Here is a 16,366-nt window from a genome sequence, read left to right as displayed (position 1 = left end):
TCTAATGTTGGAATTTAGAAAATGTGCAGGTCAACTGGGATAGGTGAGCACTGGGACTTGATCATCAAGTACCAAACGTACCTGCTCCTGAATCGTTCCTTCCTGGACCAGAAAAGGAGGATATATATTTGAATAAACCTTTCTGCTCGTACGTTGGCATCTCCTAGGCTTTAATAGAGTAATTGGAATCACATTTTTGTTACTATGAATTCCTCAGACTTTTATTGACTCTTCAGAGCTAATGGGGAGAAGAGTTGGCCTAACGGCTAGTGCGGTCAACTTCAAATCTGGGGAACCGGTTTCGAGTCTTGGCAATGACGCTGAACATCCTGTGATTCTGGGCAATTCACTTAATCTCCCCATGCGAACAAAAATGAATGTGTCCTTATGTAACGCAACTGGTGCTGTGTAAAGCGCTCTGATACCTGATACCGGGTCAAGTTCTCTCTCTCTCTCTCACTCACCCACCCACCCACCCACCCACTCACTCACCCACCCACCCACCCACTCACTCACTCACTCACCCACTCACTCACTCACTCACTCACCCACTCACTCACTCACTTACACACATATCCCTTTTTGATCATGCCTTTACTCCCAGCTGCAGAGTAGACATAAAGTGATCCGATCTCCCATCGCTTCAGGCTCTTAATGAGGCATATTTATAGCTATGTCTGCTGTAGTCCGATATCCTCAGCTTCCACTGAGGCATGTTGAAACCTTGTACCAATCGGCAGCTGCTTCCGTTCAGGTGTATTGTTAGACGTTAGTCTTCAGTTAGAGCATGCCCTAAGAGCAGTTTGTCAGCTGCTATTTAATTGTCAGGCTTTACAACATTCTTCACTCACAACTGCAAGATTACATTCCTTGTATGGACTTTAATATGCATGACCCCCATGCTGTCGTAATGTATAGATTTGTATTGAGATTATATTTGCATCTGTTGGAAGCTTGACCTATGTTTGTTTCTAGTGGATAGTTGTACCTGCTACTCTGCACTTCTTAAGTCTCGCCTAGCCGTCAGACATGAAAATGCTTCCCCTGCCCCGATAGGTGGCACTTCAACTCGGTCTTGGCTTCTGGATCCACCCCTACACATGACATCAAGGAGTCGTAAGGTGCCACCTCCGAACATTTATTTCCAAATTATTACACTTGCAGTGTTTTCAGGGTTGTATACCATGACCATTTCAGGCTTTAAACCCTCTTGAGCACAAGACGCTGCTTTTGCACCCTCCAAACATCTGTAACTGGTGCCTGAGGCCCAAGCACCACTCCAAATTGTGTGCTAAATGTGGCCTTGTGCATGCCAAGGCAGTCGAGGAGCAGGAGGCCCAACTGTTCATGTCATGGGCTCAGGACGAAGCTCCAAACCCAGGTCTGGCTCTAGATCACGCTCCGGCTCACATACACCTGCAAGTCATGTAAGCGGGCTGCTTCAAAGATGCAGACTAAGCAATGCAAGAGGAACTTGTTGGCTTTTTGATGTTGATCTCGCTCAAGAGATGGGTCTGCCCGTCTGCAGCATTGTTCCTTACCCTGGTCACAGTGTCTTCTTTCAAGCCTATCTTGGTGGGGCTCTGCCCCAGCACTAGCTGTGTCAATGGAGCCTCCCACTTTCTTCCTGCAGTTTCCAGCCTCTCGAACTGATTCCACATAGTTTGTGGTTTTCACCCAGAGTTGACACTCTTTCGCTCCACCCTGGCTCCCTCAGGTGTATCTGGGATCCTACGAAGCAGCCTTAGTCCCGGTCTCCTTCCCTGGCACCAGTCAACGCATTCACCTCTTATCTGATGCAATCCTTGCCGGTTGCGGCGCTGTCCTTGATGCCACCAACATGGACTTCGCATCTGCTACATCACATAGCTTACTTCTGAAGATGAAGGCTGTTTTTGGTGTGATCACGATGCAGAATACAGCTGTTGGTGAGGGGGTGGAGGATAGTCCTTGCCTCGTGATAAATACTTTGGCCGGCTGGAGGGGCTAGCTGGTTCTGATTTTACTACAGTCAGATGCTGAACATCAAATAGAGAAACATCCATGACCGCAGTGAGACAGCAACATTCTTCTCCCCTAACCCCACTGCGACAGGTGCTGGGGACTAATTAGTCCTGGAGAATACCAATGGCCTGGACACCTCCCCTGAGGTGTTCCCAGAGTGTCCTTCCGGGGCGCCCACGTATGCAATTGCCTCATTTACGGATGTCCTTCTCAAGGCTGCACAGGTTGTTCAGATCTTTTTGCCTGTAGAGCAGAGCAAGGCTAACAGAAACGAATAAGCTGGCATCTCCCCTGATTGTCCCTCAGCGTCCTTTTCACAAGGCGTTGATGGACCCCATTTTGCCAACTTGGGACAAGACACCGTCTGCCCCTGTGGTAAACCACCAGCCATTGTCTGGCTTCTGCTCATGAGTCTTGTGATCGAGGTGTTATCCTTCTTCACAGAGCTCTGACTGGTTACATTCAACTCCTATGGGCAGGGATTTAAAGAACTTGAAGCAATGAAGAAAACAATCTTCCCTTCAGGGAGCCTCCCACCTCATTCCACAAACGCCACTGTTGCCTCCTAGCCACTTTCTCCTGTGCTCAATTGGAAATTGCGTTGATGGTTTTTTCAAATCTCCTGGACCATTACGGTAACCATTTTGTTAATGTTGTGTGCACTGGATAACACATGGTCTATCAGATCCTTTGTTGTGACCTTGGCACACTGGATTCAGTGGTGCAGCTTATCCATCCCTTGCCTTGTCTGGACACATTCCACTGGCTTTTCCAGGGATGTCCAATTGAAACTGATGGACATGCCCTTCAATGGACTGTGCCACTTTCGAGAGAAAGCAGGTTCAGCCCTTGAGCTCCTTCCCTAACGAGATATTGCCTCCTATTCCCCCTGTAATCGCTGTCACTTCAGATGTCCATGCTTGCATTCTGCAACAGGAAGTTCTTACTCTGTTCTTTGCTACCCGTCACCCCTCAAAAGAAGCGGAAAGGTTTCACGGGATGAACCCCAAAAAAAGAGCTTTAAGCCTTTATATGGATCGTACAAGGACTATCAAATAAACAATCAACTTTTTGTGGGGTTCTCTGGAGCAAAGAAAAAGGAATGCTGGGCACAAGAGGACCCTTTTGAGATGAATCATCTTCTGTATTTAATCCAAGAAGTAGTCTTTGGAAGGTCTTTAGAGCTCATTCCACCAGGACTTAGGCCGCTGTGTTAATATACGGATTGCCTGGCCTTGACATCAGCCAGACTACAACATGGGCGTCACTACATACGTTCATGAAGCACTACTGCCTTGGTCGTCAGGCCCTGCAGAGAGGTCATTGTGCCCACTCCGTGCGGCAAGACTAGATAGATTTAGAGATCCAGCCTGCACTCTCCTTCCCACCCTTTTGAACTTTTTACTGTAGATTATGCTTTTCTTTCTCTTTCGACGTCATCCTTTGCCTCCCCACTTCTCCATTGCTGCGTATGTTCCCTTTCTTTCCTCATGTATATTCTTCTGTCCTTGCTTCCTTGGTATTTCACACTTGTCCCTGGTGTTCTTTTATTTCTTGTAGGAATTTGGAATGACTCCAGGTCGAGGCATGCCCTACACAGTGGGAATGGCGTCTGACCTGATGCATCATCAGAATCCAAATGCCATTTCGAGAATGCCATATGGACAGTCACCTGTGGGCCTCTACACACAGAATCAGCCTCTTCCAGCAGGTCAGCATAGCTATCCAGCTTGTAGAATTTGAATGTATTTTTAAAGGAAGTATGAAAGTCACTTCAAATGGTATTGTAAGTTTCCTACTTTTAGGAGAGGGACAGATCACCTACTCATGCAGCTTCTAATGCCCAAGATTGACTTAGCAACCCAGCACAAAGGTGACCACCATCGTGTGCAGCACACACGTGGAGTCTAGTGCGATCCAGCACTCACCGGTCAAGACACACTTGTGAGAAAATAGTCCCTCCCACTGACTCTCTCACTTTCTTACTCTCTTACATTCCATGCATGACTTACACTTCATCTCAAAGAAGCCGCATTATGGGAGACCATACAGAGGAAGCCATTGGCCGTCTCTCCATCAGGAAGCAAGATAACGGTGAATTATATACTGCCACCGCACAGTCTCATCGCTTGGGTAGAGTGGACAGTAGTCACCCTGGTCAATGGGGGTACACTTTGCATGTCCCTTCGACATCCATGCCCAGCTCTGATGTCTCACAGTTGTGAAGTAAGAGAACTCACAGTGGCCTTGAATGATTGTTGAGGTCACTGGGGGAAAAACACACTTGGCAAGGTAGAAAACATACAAAGGCCAGGCGGTAAACTTTACCAAGCCTTTTAGAGTACTTTTATGCTACAGATTTCTCACCCTCCACCGCAACTCAAACATCCTTATCATTATAAAGTTGAGATTTTGGCTTCTGTTTTTATGCAACTTCATCTTTATATTGCAAAAATAGTTCTCCTCTGTTGGAGGGCAGTCCAACCCTATATCACACATGATGAGATAACAAGGTTATCTTATTATAACCAATGTTGGAAATGGGATCCCTGATCGGCCGAGGCTTGCGCCAAGGCCAGGCTGAAATCACCATTTCTAGTTAGGGTAGGGAAGTCACCCGCCAAGACAACCCCTGCTCACCCCCTTGGTAGCTTGGCACGAGCAGTCAGGCCTATCTCAGAGGTCATGTGTAAAGCATTTGCGCGCGCACCCCCAGCAACAACCTCCCGGGACCCCCACAAAAGGACTCCACACAAGATACAAAGGAAAATAGCTTTTGTATTGTTGAACACACTTAGACAGGACAACGCAACGTACAAGGTGCCAGGGGCACGGGCAGGGTTTACAAGGGACTATATACAGGGCAGGGCCCTGGGACCACTGCCAGGGATATGCACATGATGGAACTGGCATTAGAACACATAACCACTGGGAGCTTCCTAGAACTAGCACTAGAACACATTACACCCAGGAGCTTCATGGAACTAGCGGATAACAAGGATCTTCCCTTTCCCCCACACTGTTCAACCTCGTCATGGAACCACTCGCCACCTTGCTCCAAGCATCCAATGTACACTTCCATATGTACGCCGAGGACACTCAACTTTACCTAAAGGTACAATCCCCGGAAGATATCAAACTTCTGAACTCCACACTTAGAAACACCCAATCGTGGTTGGCCAATAATCACCTCAAACTAAATGCTCTGAAAACTGAGTTCCTTCTGATCTCACCTCCTGCGAAAATTACCACCACCCAAATCTGGCTCAATCACCTAACAGCACTCAATGTCCGATCCACCATCGTGGATTCTGCGAAATCCTTAGGCATCACACTTGACGCCAAGCTCACCATGCAACAGCACATTAGCAAAGCAACGAAAGGAGCTAATTTCCAAATCAACACATTGAGGAAACTTAAACCCTTCTTCCCAGCCAAGGACTTCCAAACTGCTGCACAAGCCCTAGTCATCCCCGCATAGACTATGGAATTGTGGCCCTCAGCGGACTCCCGCTATCAACAACCGCACCCCTAAGAGCCTCCCTGAACGCTGCAGCAAGACTCATTACTGGCTCAAGAAAACACTCACATATATCCCCTGACTTGAAATCCCTGAAATGGCTGCCCTTTGAAGCCAGAATACAGCTGAAAATTGCCGTTATGACACACTCGGCCGTACACCACAAGGCACCCAACTACCTCACTCAAAAATTGACTATATCAGGAGGTTCGAGATCCAATAGAAGTACAAAAAGTCTACTCCTGAAACCTCGCAGATTCCGGAAGGAAAAAACTTACAAACTCTCCTCAGGAATGGCACCCAGGATCTGGAATGCACTCCCTCCTGAAACCAGGCTTATCTCCTCCACTGCATTCTTCAAGAAAGAGGTGAAAGCCATCCTTATGGCCAAGTTTACCTGAACTTTATTGTTGTTGGATCAGAGACTTTGCACCGCTTTTGTATCATTGGTTACCTGATTGTCTAATGGTATTATATTCTTACATGATTGCAATCCTATTATGCTACTCACTTACTACCTACTACTATATTGTATACATTAGTTTGTTGAATCACCCTCTTGATGTCCCTACCCCTTGTTCTCTGTAATTCTAAGAAAGTGGTATAAGCCATCCCTATAGCCTAAGCTCTCCTGAACTCTACTGTAGCTGGATCAAAGACTTTGCACCGTCTTATATTACTGTTTACCTGATTGTTTATTGGTATTTTATCAGTACATGACTGCTATCCTATTATGCTATTGACTATTATACTGTACCCAATAGTCTGTTTAGTCACCCTCCTGTTGCCCCCACCCCCTGTTTCTGTGAAGCGCTCTGATATCTGCAAAGATCTTGTTTGCGCTATATAAAACTTTGAATAAATAAATAAAATAAATAAATGAAAGGGCTGAGACACTTTGCTGTCTTCTAAACTGCTGTAGTGGTCCAGTCTTTGTCCTTTCTAAGAAAGCCTTGTACACGGCACCGCCTGTGACTTGCTTGAGAGATTAGGAAGCACAAACCTATTTCAGACGTCAAAGTGGGGATCCCTTTGGCTTCCAGTGGAGAGCAGTATTTCATTTTAGTCGTATTCACTGTGCAAAGATAATTGTATCTTTACTTCAAGAGGCCCATACATATTTCATGTGCTACAAACGCCACACTACGTTTATTTTGGATTGTAAGTTACATTTATTATTTTTTAGGTCTCCCCTAGGGAGCGCTTGCGCTGTCTCTTTGTTACACTCTGTATTCAGGTATTGACTTCAAGGTCTGCCCGTATTTTGATTTGGCTTGTGGCATTGTCCTTTTTCAATGTTGTCTTCTGATTTGTTAATAGGCTTATTAGTCCCCCCCCTTAGTTACCTCTCTTTACTCTGTTGTTGCCTTCCATGAGGACTGGCCCTCTTGCATGTGTTCTTACTCTAGAGTTTTCATTAGCAGTTCAGAGAACTATTTACCTAATTACGTACACAGCACTCGCGTGACGCCAGCTTCAGCAAAGCTTTTTTTGGAGGGGGTTGGGGGGAGGGGTGTTGTCACGTGTATTCTCGCACTGCATCTGCCTGCAGTTCCCTTTGAAATCGCAGAAAGACAACAATAAATAGCTGGATTTCAACATTGTTTTACTGAATTTTTAATACTTGACATGTATCTGCATTTTATTTTTGGATGGCACAGAGAGCACGCGCCAAGACTCAAACTACGTCCCCAGTTCCAAACTCCCCAGGTTTGCATGTAATGCCACATTGTCTCTCCGAATGAATCAGCTTTTTTACAGGGGTTTATTTCTGTTTCCCTCAGTCACACTCCCACCATCTAGCCACCCTTAACCTCTTCCTCCCATTTGTTTCCCTGTGTGTCCCCATGAGTGCATGAGAAGGGCGATCCCTTCATTACACAGAAGTGTGCTGTTAGGAGGTGGACGCAGGGGATTATGTGCATAGCGCTTTATTCCATTTCAAGGCCCCAAAGCGAGGAGAGCGTTGCTCTAAAAAGAGAGCTTATCATGAAGGTAAGAACATTATAAATACTGTTAGAAATGGGATCCCTGGCTGGCCAGGGCTTGCGCCAAAGTCAGTCAGAGACCACCACTCCTAAGTCAGGGCAAGGGAGTTACACGCCAAGATAACACCTGCTCACTCTCTAGGTAACGTGGCGCGAGCAGCAAGGCTAAACTTGGAGGCAATGTGAGTTAAGTATTTGCAGCAACAACGCCCAAGGCCCACCACAAAGGAAACTCCACACAAGGTTATATAAAAATAGTCTTTGTATTACACCAAAACACATTAGATAAAAACACACATTTTACAATGTGCCAACAGGCACGGGCAGAATTTACAGGGGATATGTACAAGACAGGGCCACCTGGACCACTGTCAGGAATATGCACTTTTAGAAGTAACACTTTTAGAACATAGCACATAGAATGTAAAATCACTGTAGTACACAACCAGTAACTACTGGTAACCAGGACCTCACTAGCACCACCTGCACTAGGAGAAAAACAACCACCTAAGTATCACAATACCTGTAGGGGTGTAAGCACATAACACATGATGCATAACATACATTCAGAGGTGTAAGAACATGGCACATGACGCATTAAAACACATTCAGAGGTGCAGGGGAGGAAAACACATGATGCCTAAAAACATTCAGAGGTGTAGCAATAACAATTGTGCAGTAATCACATTGGCACATAAATCATAAATGCGCCAGAATCACATTAGCCACAACCTGTGGCAGTCCCTAGGCCAACTGGCCTCTAGGGCTAGGATGCCCTGTATCCCAAAGTCAGGGGGCCTAAACGTGGCAGTTACCCACAAAGTGCTGGGCAACTGGTGAAAATGGTGGGGACAACGTTGGAGCCTTCCAGGCCCTGAACAAATAAACGGTCCCCCTGAGCCTCTCAGGGCTCTAAAAACACACCTAGAACAATGGTGCCCCCGGGGAGCCTTCGCGGCTCGAACACAATGCCCCTTGGACGTTGGAGTCCCCCCTCTGGGGACTCGGGATCGCAAACGGCCCTCTGGGGCCTCGGGGCTTCAGCAATATTGCCCCCTTGAGCCTTTCAGGCTCAAGCACCCAATGCGGCCATTGTTGGAGTTCCTCTCTGGGGAACTCGGAATATGCAAATGCCCCCAGGAGCCTCGGGACTCTGCAACAGATGTGGCACTTAAGAGCCTCTCGCGGCTCCAACACTAAGATGCCCCCTTCTACTGTAGGGTCCCACTGGGGGGACTCTGACTTAAGTAGGGCCCCACGGGCCTTTTGACACAACGGCCCCTTGCTCTGGAGGGGAGGGGCGGGCACCGGCAATGTGCCAAGACGCCCCCTCCTCTCCTTCTTGGGTGCACTCACCGGTCTCGTGGCAGCTGGCTGGAGAGCTCCCGCTCCTCGGGACTCTCCTCGGTCGCAGTCTCCTCTGCCCGGCGGCTCTTTTCCGACGGACTTTGCTTCTTTTCGCCGGCGGCCGGGGCTCTCACTTGTGAGAGCCTCGCCGGCCCGATGCAGCAGGTGCCTTCCTTCCTCTCGGGCTGCGGGGTCGGGACTTCCGGTCAGGCCACGCTCTAATTGGCCGGCCTGACAACCACTTCCGGGTCGTCGCGGGCAGCGCGGCGGCCCGTTTCAGGCACTCTAGGCGGGGGAATAGTTAACCGAGGGGTGGGCTCCATCGAGTTAAATTAGAAAAATATAAAAACAGCGGCAAATCACTGGGGCAAATGCCGGGTGGGAACCGGCGTTTCCTCACTCGAAATGCGGCGTGGGCAGCCGCTAGAGACAAAATAAAGCCCTCTTAAGCGCTGGGGCCCCAAGATCAAGCGCTCCCAGGCGATTCAGGGAAATGAAGCGCTCCTAAGCGCTAGGCAGGTGTATACAGCGCTCCCAAGCGCTGGCAGGAAATCAAAGCGCTTCCAGGCGCTGGAGGCTCCAAAAGTACAGCAAGAGCCCTTCAAGAAATGCAGCAGGCAGGGGGCAAGGCTGGGCCCAGAACCAGCTCACTGGGTCTCCAAGCAGGGAGACAGTCCAAGTGGCGGTCCTCTGGCCCAGCAACAGCAGCAGCCCCCTCAGGCAGGATCCTGGAAGAGAACAGTTTGTGTGGGGACACAGCCCCATTTTTATACACCACATTCCTTTGTCTGTAGGTGCAGGGTGGGGAGAAACCAGTCGCAGCTGGTTTTGGAGCACCCTTGATTGCTCAACCACCCCTTCCATTCACTAGGGAGGCTAGGGTCGTTAGACGCACCACAGGGGGCGGAGCCAGCATTGTGTGGGGGAAAGCCCAGCCTCATTCAAGACACAGGGGCACTCCTCCCCAGCCATCAGCATGCTAATCTCCACACTCACCACCGGGCAGACCCATCATGACTCAGGGAGCCTGGCATCCCAGCCAGCTCCAGCCAATCACACGCCAGCACCTTCACAGCACACATAGCCATGTCTAGAAGTGGCACTACCACACTAGACACATTCATGCCGCATACATCATTTCTCAGCATTCAATCACACGAGTCCACACATACCAGACTCGAGCCTGTACACCCCACGCATCAGGAACTACCAGGGACACATACATTCCCCATGCATTCCTATGGGAGGGCAGGCCAACCTGACTCCACGCACTCAGAGTGCGCACGCACTTTCCACTGGGACACAGTGAAAGTGCGCAGAACCCAAAAATCACCATCACCAGGTCACCATTAAAAGCAAAAAGTTTAGGGGTGAACCTGCCAGAAGGGCCAAGTCCAACAAATACGGTCAGAAACGATGGCACATCTAATCACGTTGCAAAGACACAGCACCATGAGAGGACAGGCGCATTCACTTCAAACGTGCAGAGCCTCGCATCCGGAGTTTCTCTTCTGGGGACCCTCCCTACCAGCCCTCACAAAATCCCCACACCTCATCTGGGGCCCCTCCCTGCCATACCTCACAGCACCCCCACACCGCATTCCCTTCAAACTGGCAGAGCCTCGCATCCGGAGCCCCTCTTCTGGCGCCCCCTCTTCTGGGGCTCCTCTTCTGGGACCCCTCTCTGTAAGCCCTCACGGCATCCCCACGCCGCATTAATTTCAAACTCGCAGACCCTCGCATCAGGAGCCTCTCTTCTAGGGCCCCTCCCTGCCAGCCCTCACAACATCCCCACGTCGCGTTCACTTCAAACTCACAGAGCCTCGCATCCGGAGCCTCTCTTCTGGGGCCCCTCCCTGCCAGCCCTCACAACATCTGCATGCATCTGGAGCCTCTCTTCTGTGGCCCCTCACAGCCTGCCCCACGCTGCATCTCAAGCTTCTCTTCTGCCCCCTCCCCCGCCTTTATGCCAGCCCTCACAGCATCCCCACGCTGTGCATAGCTTATGTCTCTCATCGGGTCAAACATCTTTTCAGCCTGCCGTGTGCCTCGCTCCCATGTCTTCTCTGTCATTCTCCATGTGTTACTAAAGCTCGTCTTTCTTGGTTCCTACATGTATATTTCTGGTCTACTATAAAAGCAGCGTGTAACAGGTCAGGTTAACGCCAGTTGACTCCTGTTATGCACCAAGGGGCAGGGAATTCTCCTAGAGGTATTTTCCATATGGATTGCAAAAGGTAAAGCAATCTGTTTTTTTTCGTCCACTTCATCTCACTAGCAGCACCTCACGTTTTTTCCTTTCTTGGTTGTATTCGTTGGAAGGTATCAAACCACACCCACCATGAGTCGGGGTACTGAAGGGCAGTCACGCTGGTCATCACGTTGAATAATGTAGTTAAAGTTCAGAGTGCTGTTGGAGACCTCTTCCATGAGTGGATGAACCGAGACAGGTGAAAGGAAGTCATTGCCTTTGTCCTTTCATGCAGGTCTAATCAGGAAGCTTCTGTGAGGTTTCACATTTTGAGAATGAGTTTTTAAGTTTCAGCAGTTATTCCAAAAGCAAACAATAACCAAGCACCAAAACATTAACCAACACCTCCTCGGGACTGGACATGGCCATCATCATCCCCCAAGGATACAATTTCTCCAGGAAGGACCACCTGAACCGCTCGGGAGATGGAATCGCCATCCTCCACAAATCCACTCTCCGCCTGAGCACACTCCCCGATGAGCCCACAGACCTGATGGAACACCTTCACTTCAAGATACTGGCCAGCCCTACCTCCACCCTCCGAGGAACCCTCATCTACCGACCCCCTGGACCCCGTGGACCATTTGCCGAATCCATCACCGACATCTCCCCGCATGCCATCGCGTCCACCAACTACACCCTACTGGGAGACCTCAACTTCCACCTCGACAAACAACTGGACCCCAGCACCACATCCCTACTGGACAACCTCCACAAAATTGGACTCCGCCAGATCGTGACCGAACCCACGCACTCAGCAGGACACACCCTCGACCCCCTCTTCACTACAGGAAACTCCATCACCTTCAGCAACACCACCGAACTCCCATGGACTGACCATCGATGCGTCCACTTAAACTTCAGAACACCCACCACTCACAGACACCCACACCTGCTCCCACGAAGAAATTGGACCAGAATCACCGACGACCAGCTAACCTCATCACTCAGCAACTCCACCCCTGCTGTCGCAGAAAACGACGACCCCAACGCTGCAACCCAAACCCTGCACAGATGGATCACAGACAGTGCCAACACCTTAGCCCCCCTCAAGAAAAACACCACCACCCACGCCTAGAAAGCTAGATGGTTTACCACCGAACTTCGAAAGTCCATATGCACCCGCCGCCGCCTCGAAAAGGACTGGAGGAACACCAAATCCACAGAAGCGCACAACAACTTCAGAGCCGCCACCAAAGTCCACCACCAACTCATCAGAAAAATGAGGAAAAATGCAATTCAAGACAGAATCTTCACCCTCGCACACAACAGCAAAGAACCCTTCAACATCAACAAGGAGTTCGCCCAACCTAACAGCGAGTCCACCAACATTCCACCCTCACAAGACCTCTGCGACAAACTCAGCACCTTTTTCCACCACAAAATCAAGAGCATCTACGACAACTTTGATGAAGACAACCAACACACTGAACCCTCACTAACCACCCAGACACTATGAAGGCAATGATCGACAACTTAACAGCCCTCACCACCGAAGACACACTGAAGACGATGAACCCCATGGACCCCTGTCCCCACCACATTTTCAACAGAGCCGCTGACACCATTGCACCCATGCTCCGCTACACCATCAACCACTCCTTGGCAACCGCATCGATCCCCGAAGACTGGAAACACGCCAGGATCAACCCCCCTCCTCAAGAAACCCTCGGCGTACCCCACCGACCTCAAAAACTACAGACCCATCTCCCTGCTCCCCTTCCCAGTGAAAGTCATTGAGAAAGCCATCAACAGCCAACTCGCCACATTAATCGAAAAGCACAACATTCTTGACTCCGGCTTCAGAAAAAACCACAGCAGGGAAACCACCCTCCTCGCCGCAACAGATTACATCCGCACCCTACTGGACAAAGGAGAAACAGCAGCCCTCATCCTCCTTGACCTCTCAGCGGCGTTCGACACAGTCTCTCACTGCGTCCTAATACACAGGCTCCACGAAGCAGGGATTCAAGACAAGGCCCTCGAATGGATAAGCTCCTTCCTCTCCGGTAGACCGCAGCGGGTCAGACTCCCCCCTTTCCTCTCGGACCCTACACCTACTTCCTGCGGAGTCCCCCAGGGGTCATCCCTCAGCCCTACGCTCTTCAATGTCTACATGGCTCCGCTCGCCCCCATCGTCCGAACCTACGCACTCAACATTGTGTTATACGCAGACGACACCCAACTTATCCTCTTCCTATCCAACGAGCCCAACACCACCAGACACAATTTTTGAGAAGGCATGGAAGCCGTCTCCAAATGGATGAAAAACAGCTGCCTTCGACTAAACACCAACAAAACAGAAGTACTCATCATGGGCCCACACCCTGACGCCTGCAACGACACCTAGTGGCCCCCCGCCCTCAGAAGTCCGCCCACCCCCACGGACCACGCACGCAACCTGGGAATCAGCCTGGACTCCGAACTCAAAATGGACCACCAGATCAGCGTCGTCTCATCCTCCTGCTTCCACACCCTCCGCCTCCTACGCAAGACCTTCAAATGGATCCCCCTCGAACACAAAAAGACCGTTACTCACACACTGGTCACCAGCAGACTCGACTACGGCAACGCACTCTACGCCGTAACAAACAAAAACCTCACACACAAGATACAGAACATCCAGAACGCCGCCACAAGACTGGTCCTCAACCTGCCAAAACACTGCCACATCAACCAGCATCTGCGCACACTCCACTGGCTCCCCATCGAAGCAGGAGTCACCTTCAAGACGCTCACCCACACTCAAAGGCCCTCCATGACACCGGACCAGCATACCTGAACAGCCAACTCAAATTCCACACACCCCAAAGGACCCTACGATCAGCCCAACTCTCCTACGCCGTGGTCTCCCGCACTAGAAAGACCAGATCAGGCTGTGGCCCCTTCCTTGTGGTCAGAGCCTGGAACGCCCTCCCTCTCCACCTCAGACAGACAACATCGCTCCCCATCTTCACAAGAAACCTCAAAACCTGCCTCGTCGACAGACCCCCCCTCCTTGATGGACTGGAACCTGCGAAAACCCCCTCCACCAGCGCCTTGAGACCCTCACTGGTGAGTAGTAGCGCTTAACAAACCTGTGATTGATTGATTGATTGCACGCCCTTCAGAGACTACATTTACATGCATGTATATAAGATATACTGGAAATAGGACAGAGGATTCGTGTGGAACTCCCACAATGAGTTGAACGATTAAAACCTGCACTGCCCTCTTCATTTTACAGATTACGGCCAAATTATGCAGAAATGCGTTCAGCTCCGTTAAATTTACTTAAAGCTGTCGAAAATTGATGACCTAACCTGCACTTTAATTGTCACTTTCACATCTATTGCCTTCACAATTAACAAAGCTGCAGAATTACGGATTTGCCGCATAATTATCTGCTGCTTATTTTAGATTTTAATCAAAAAATTTCTATCTCAAAAGGCTTAAAATTGCAGCTGCACTTGTTGCTGCGAAACATCTTATGCAAAGGTTGACTGGTCACTGTTAAGTTGCTTCCTAGTGTATTTGGATGTCAAACTTGTACGGATAAGGTTAAACCTTTGCCGAGACAATGTTAATGTGTGAATATGCCAAAGTTATGTAAGTCACACATTTTGCTTTTTCTTGCTATAAAATTCATTCAACCCTGCCCCATAATTTGTTCCTCTCCATACTGCAAATTTCAGTGGCTTTAGCTATTAATCGTTTGACCGCAGTGCCAGTACGAATACACTGGTAAGGCTGCAGTGTTTCCCACTACTCCGGAGGCTGTAGTTGATGGTTTTCCAGTCCTATGAAGTTAAACGCCCATTTAATGGAGCTTTCTTTCTGATAGGAAGAATGTCCTGTGCTGACTGAGACTCAAGTGGCAATTAGCACTTCTGGTGCATATTACCAGCCCAGTTTCCATTACTCTAATGCTAGAAAGGCACACTTATGAAATTATCGGATGGGAACTGATGTGTGCGCCACAATACTCCATGCATTATACCCAGCACAACAAGTTATTTCAAATTAGGACTCAGCCACAGTTACATTAATATTCTTCTCTTCCTCTAGAACACTGCATTGTTGTTGCGGCTTCCTGCCATATTGGGTTCGGCTTCCAGCCATATTGGGTTCGGCTTCCAGCCATACTTGGTTCGGCTTCCAGCCATACTGGGTTCGGCTTCCAGCCATATTGGGTTCGGCTTCCAGCCATATTGGGTTCGGCTTCCAACCATATTGGGTTCAGCTTCCAGTCATATTGGGCTCTTCCCACTGTGGCGAGTGTAGTGGCACAACAGTGGTGCTATTCACTCCAGCCTATCTATAGGGCTTGAATACTGATGGATCCCGCACTTTCATTCTGAATGTCAACAAGAAGTCCTGCTTGTAGAAATGTTCTAAGGTGGAAGTGAAAACGGCCTATGTTTTTGTAATTCCGTATGGCTTAAAACTATTCAAATAAAAAGTAATAGCTCTAAACTCAAACTCTAAAGTTTAACTGCAGATGTTAAATGTGCATCAGAATAAAATCTATGGTAATCTGATTTTTTGGTTTTGGTGATTGGACTAGTCCGAGTGTAATGATGTTTAAAGTACCCAGAGCCACTGCTTGCGTTCAGTGAACACATAAACAATCTTTATTGGCGGTGTGATCAAAATGGTAAGGCGGGTTTTGCAGCGTGAATCTTTCTAGATTCACTATACTGAGCATTATTCCGCGGTCTAGTGGTTAGGTCCGGAATCGTAGTCTTTTTTTTCTCTTTTTTTTTTCCGTAGCCCAGGTGGGCGTCGACGTCCCACCTTTTGATGTCCTTCTTGTGACGTCGACACGCTTCCTTCGGAAGCTCCCACCTTTGGGCGCCATCTTCCGATTCTTTTTTCCGCCGTTGGGTCTGGATCGTCACAGCGAGGTTCCAGAGTTTTTGGGAGAAAAGAAGAGGTAAAAGACACGAAAACCACTGAAAAAGATTGGAGAATACATGTCCAAGCAAGACCACTGAACCGGGTTGATGAAGACTAAGGAGAACATCGAAAACTTCGACGTCCAGGGGAGAATGCTCACATAGGGGGCCCACTGAGCGCAGGAATGGACAAAACACCTTTCAAATTCTGCCGCAATTGCCACCACAAGTATGCGCAGAAGGACCAGCATCCGGTTTGCAACCTCTGCCTGCCGGTCGACTATGAGAGTAAGGATTGCAACGCCTGCTCCGTTTTTATCCCGAAGACGCTCAGGGTAAGAGAAAGACAGAGAAGAGCCAACTACAACATGCAGGGCCA

At 49.1% G+C, this 16,366-nt stretch overlaps 1 protein-coding gene across 9 annotated transcripts in view; it reads left to right on the top strand.

The window, feature by feature from the left end:
* Positions 1 to 16,366, top strand: part of MED12 (mediator complex subunit 12) — a 614,738-nt gene that overhangs the window by 460,100 nt on the left and 138,272 nt on the right. For all 9 annotated transcript variants that reach the window (XM_078640219.1, XM_078640216.1, XM_078640215.1 and 6 more), the window contains one exon: positions 3,565 to 3,715. In XM_078640219.1, the coding sequence (XP_078496345.1) occupies positions 3,565 to 3,715 (151 nt within the window). The remainder of the gene's footprint in view (positions 1 to 3,564; positions 3,716 to 16,366) is intronic.

Source organism: Lissotriton helveticus, chromosome 4_2 (assembly GCF_964261635.1).
Source record: "Lissotriton helveticus chromosome 4_2, aLisHel1.1, whole genome shotgun sequence".
NCBI classification, from domain to species: domain Eukaryota; kingdom Metazoa; phylum Chordata; class Amphibia; order Caudata; family Salamandridae; genus Lissotriton; species Lissotriton helveticus.
Note: the sequence above shows the minus strand (reverse complement) of the source record. Positions and strands in the feature narration are given on the sequence as shown.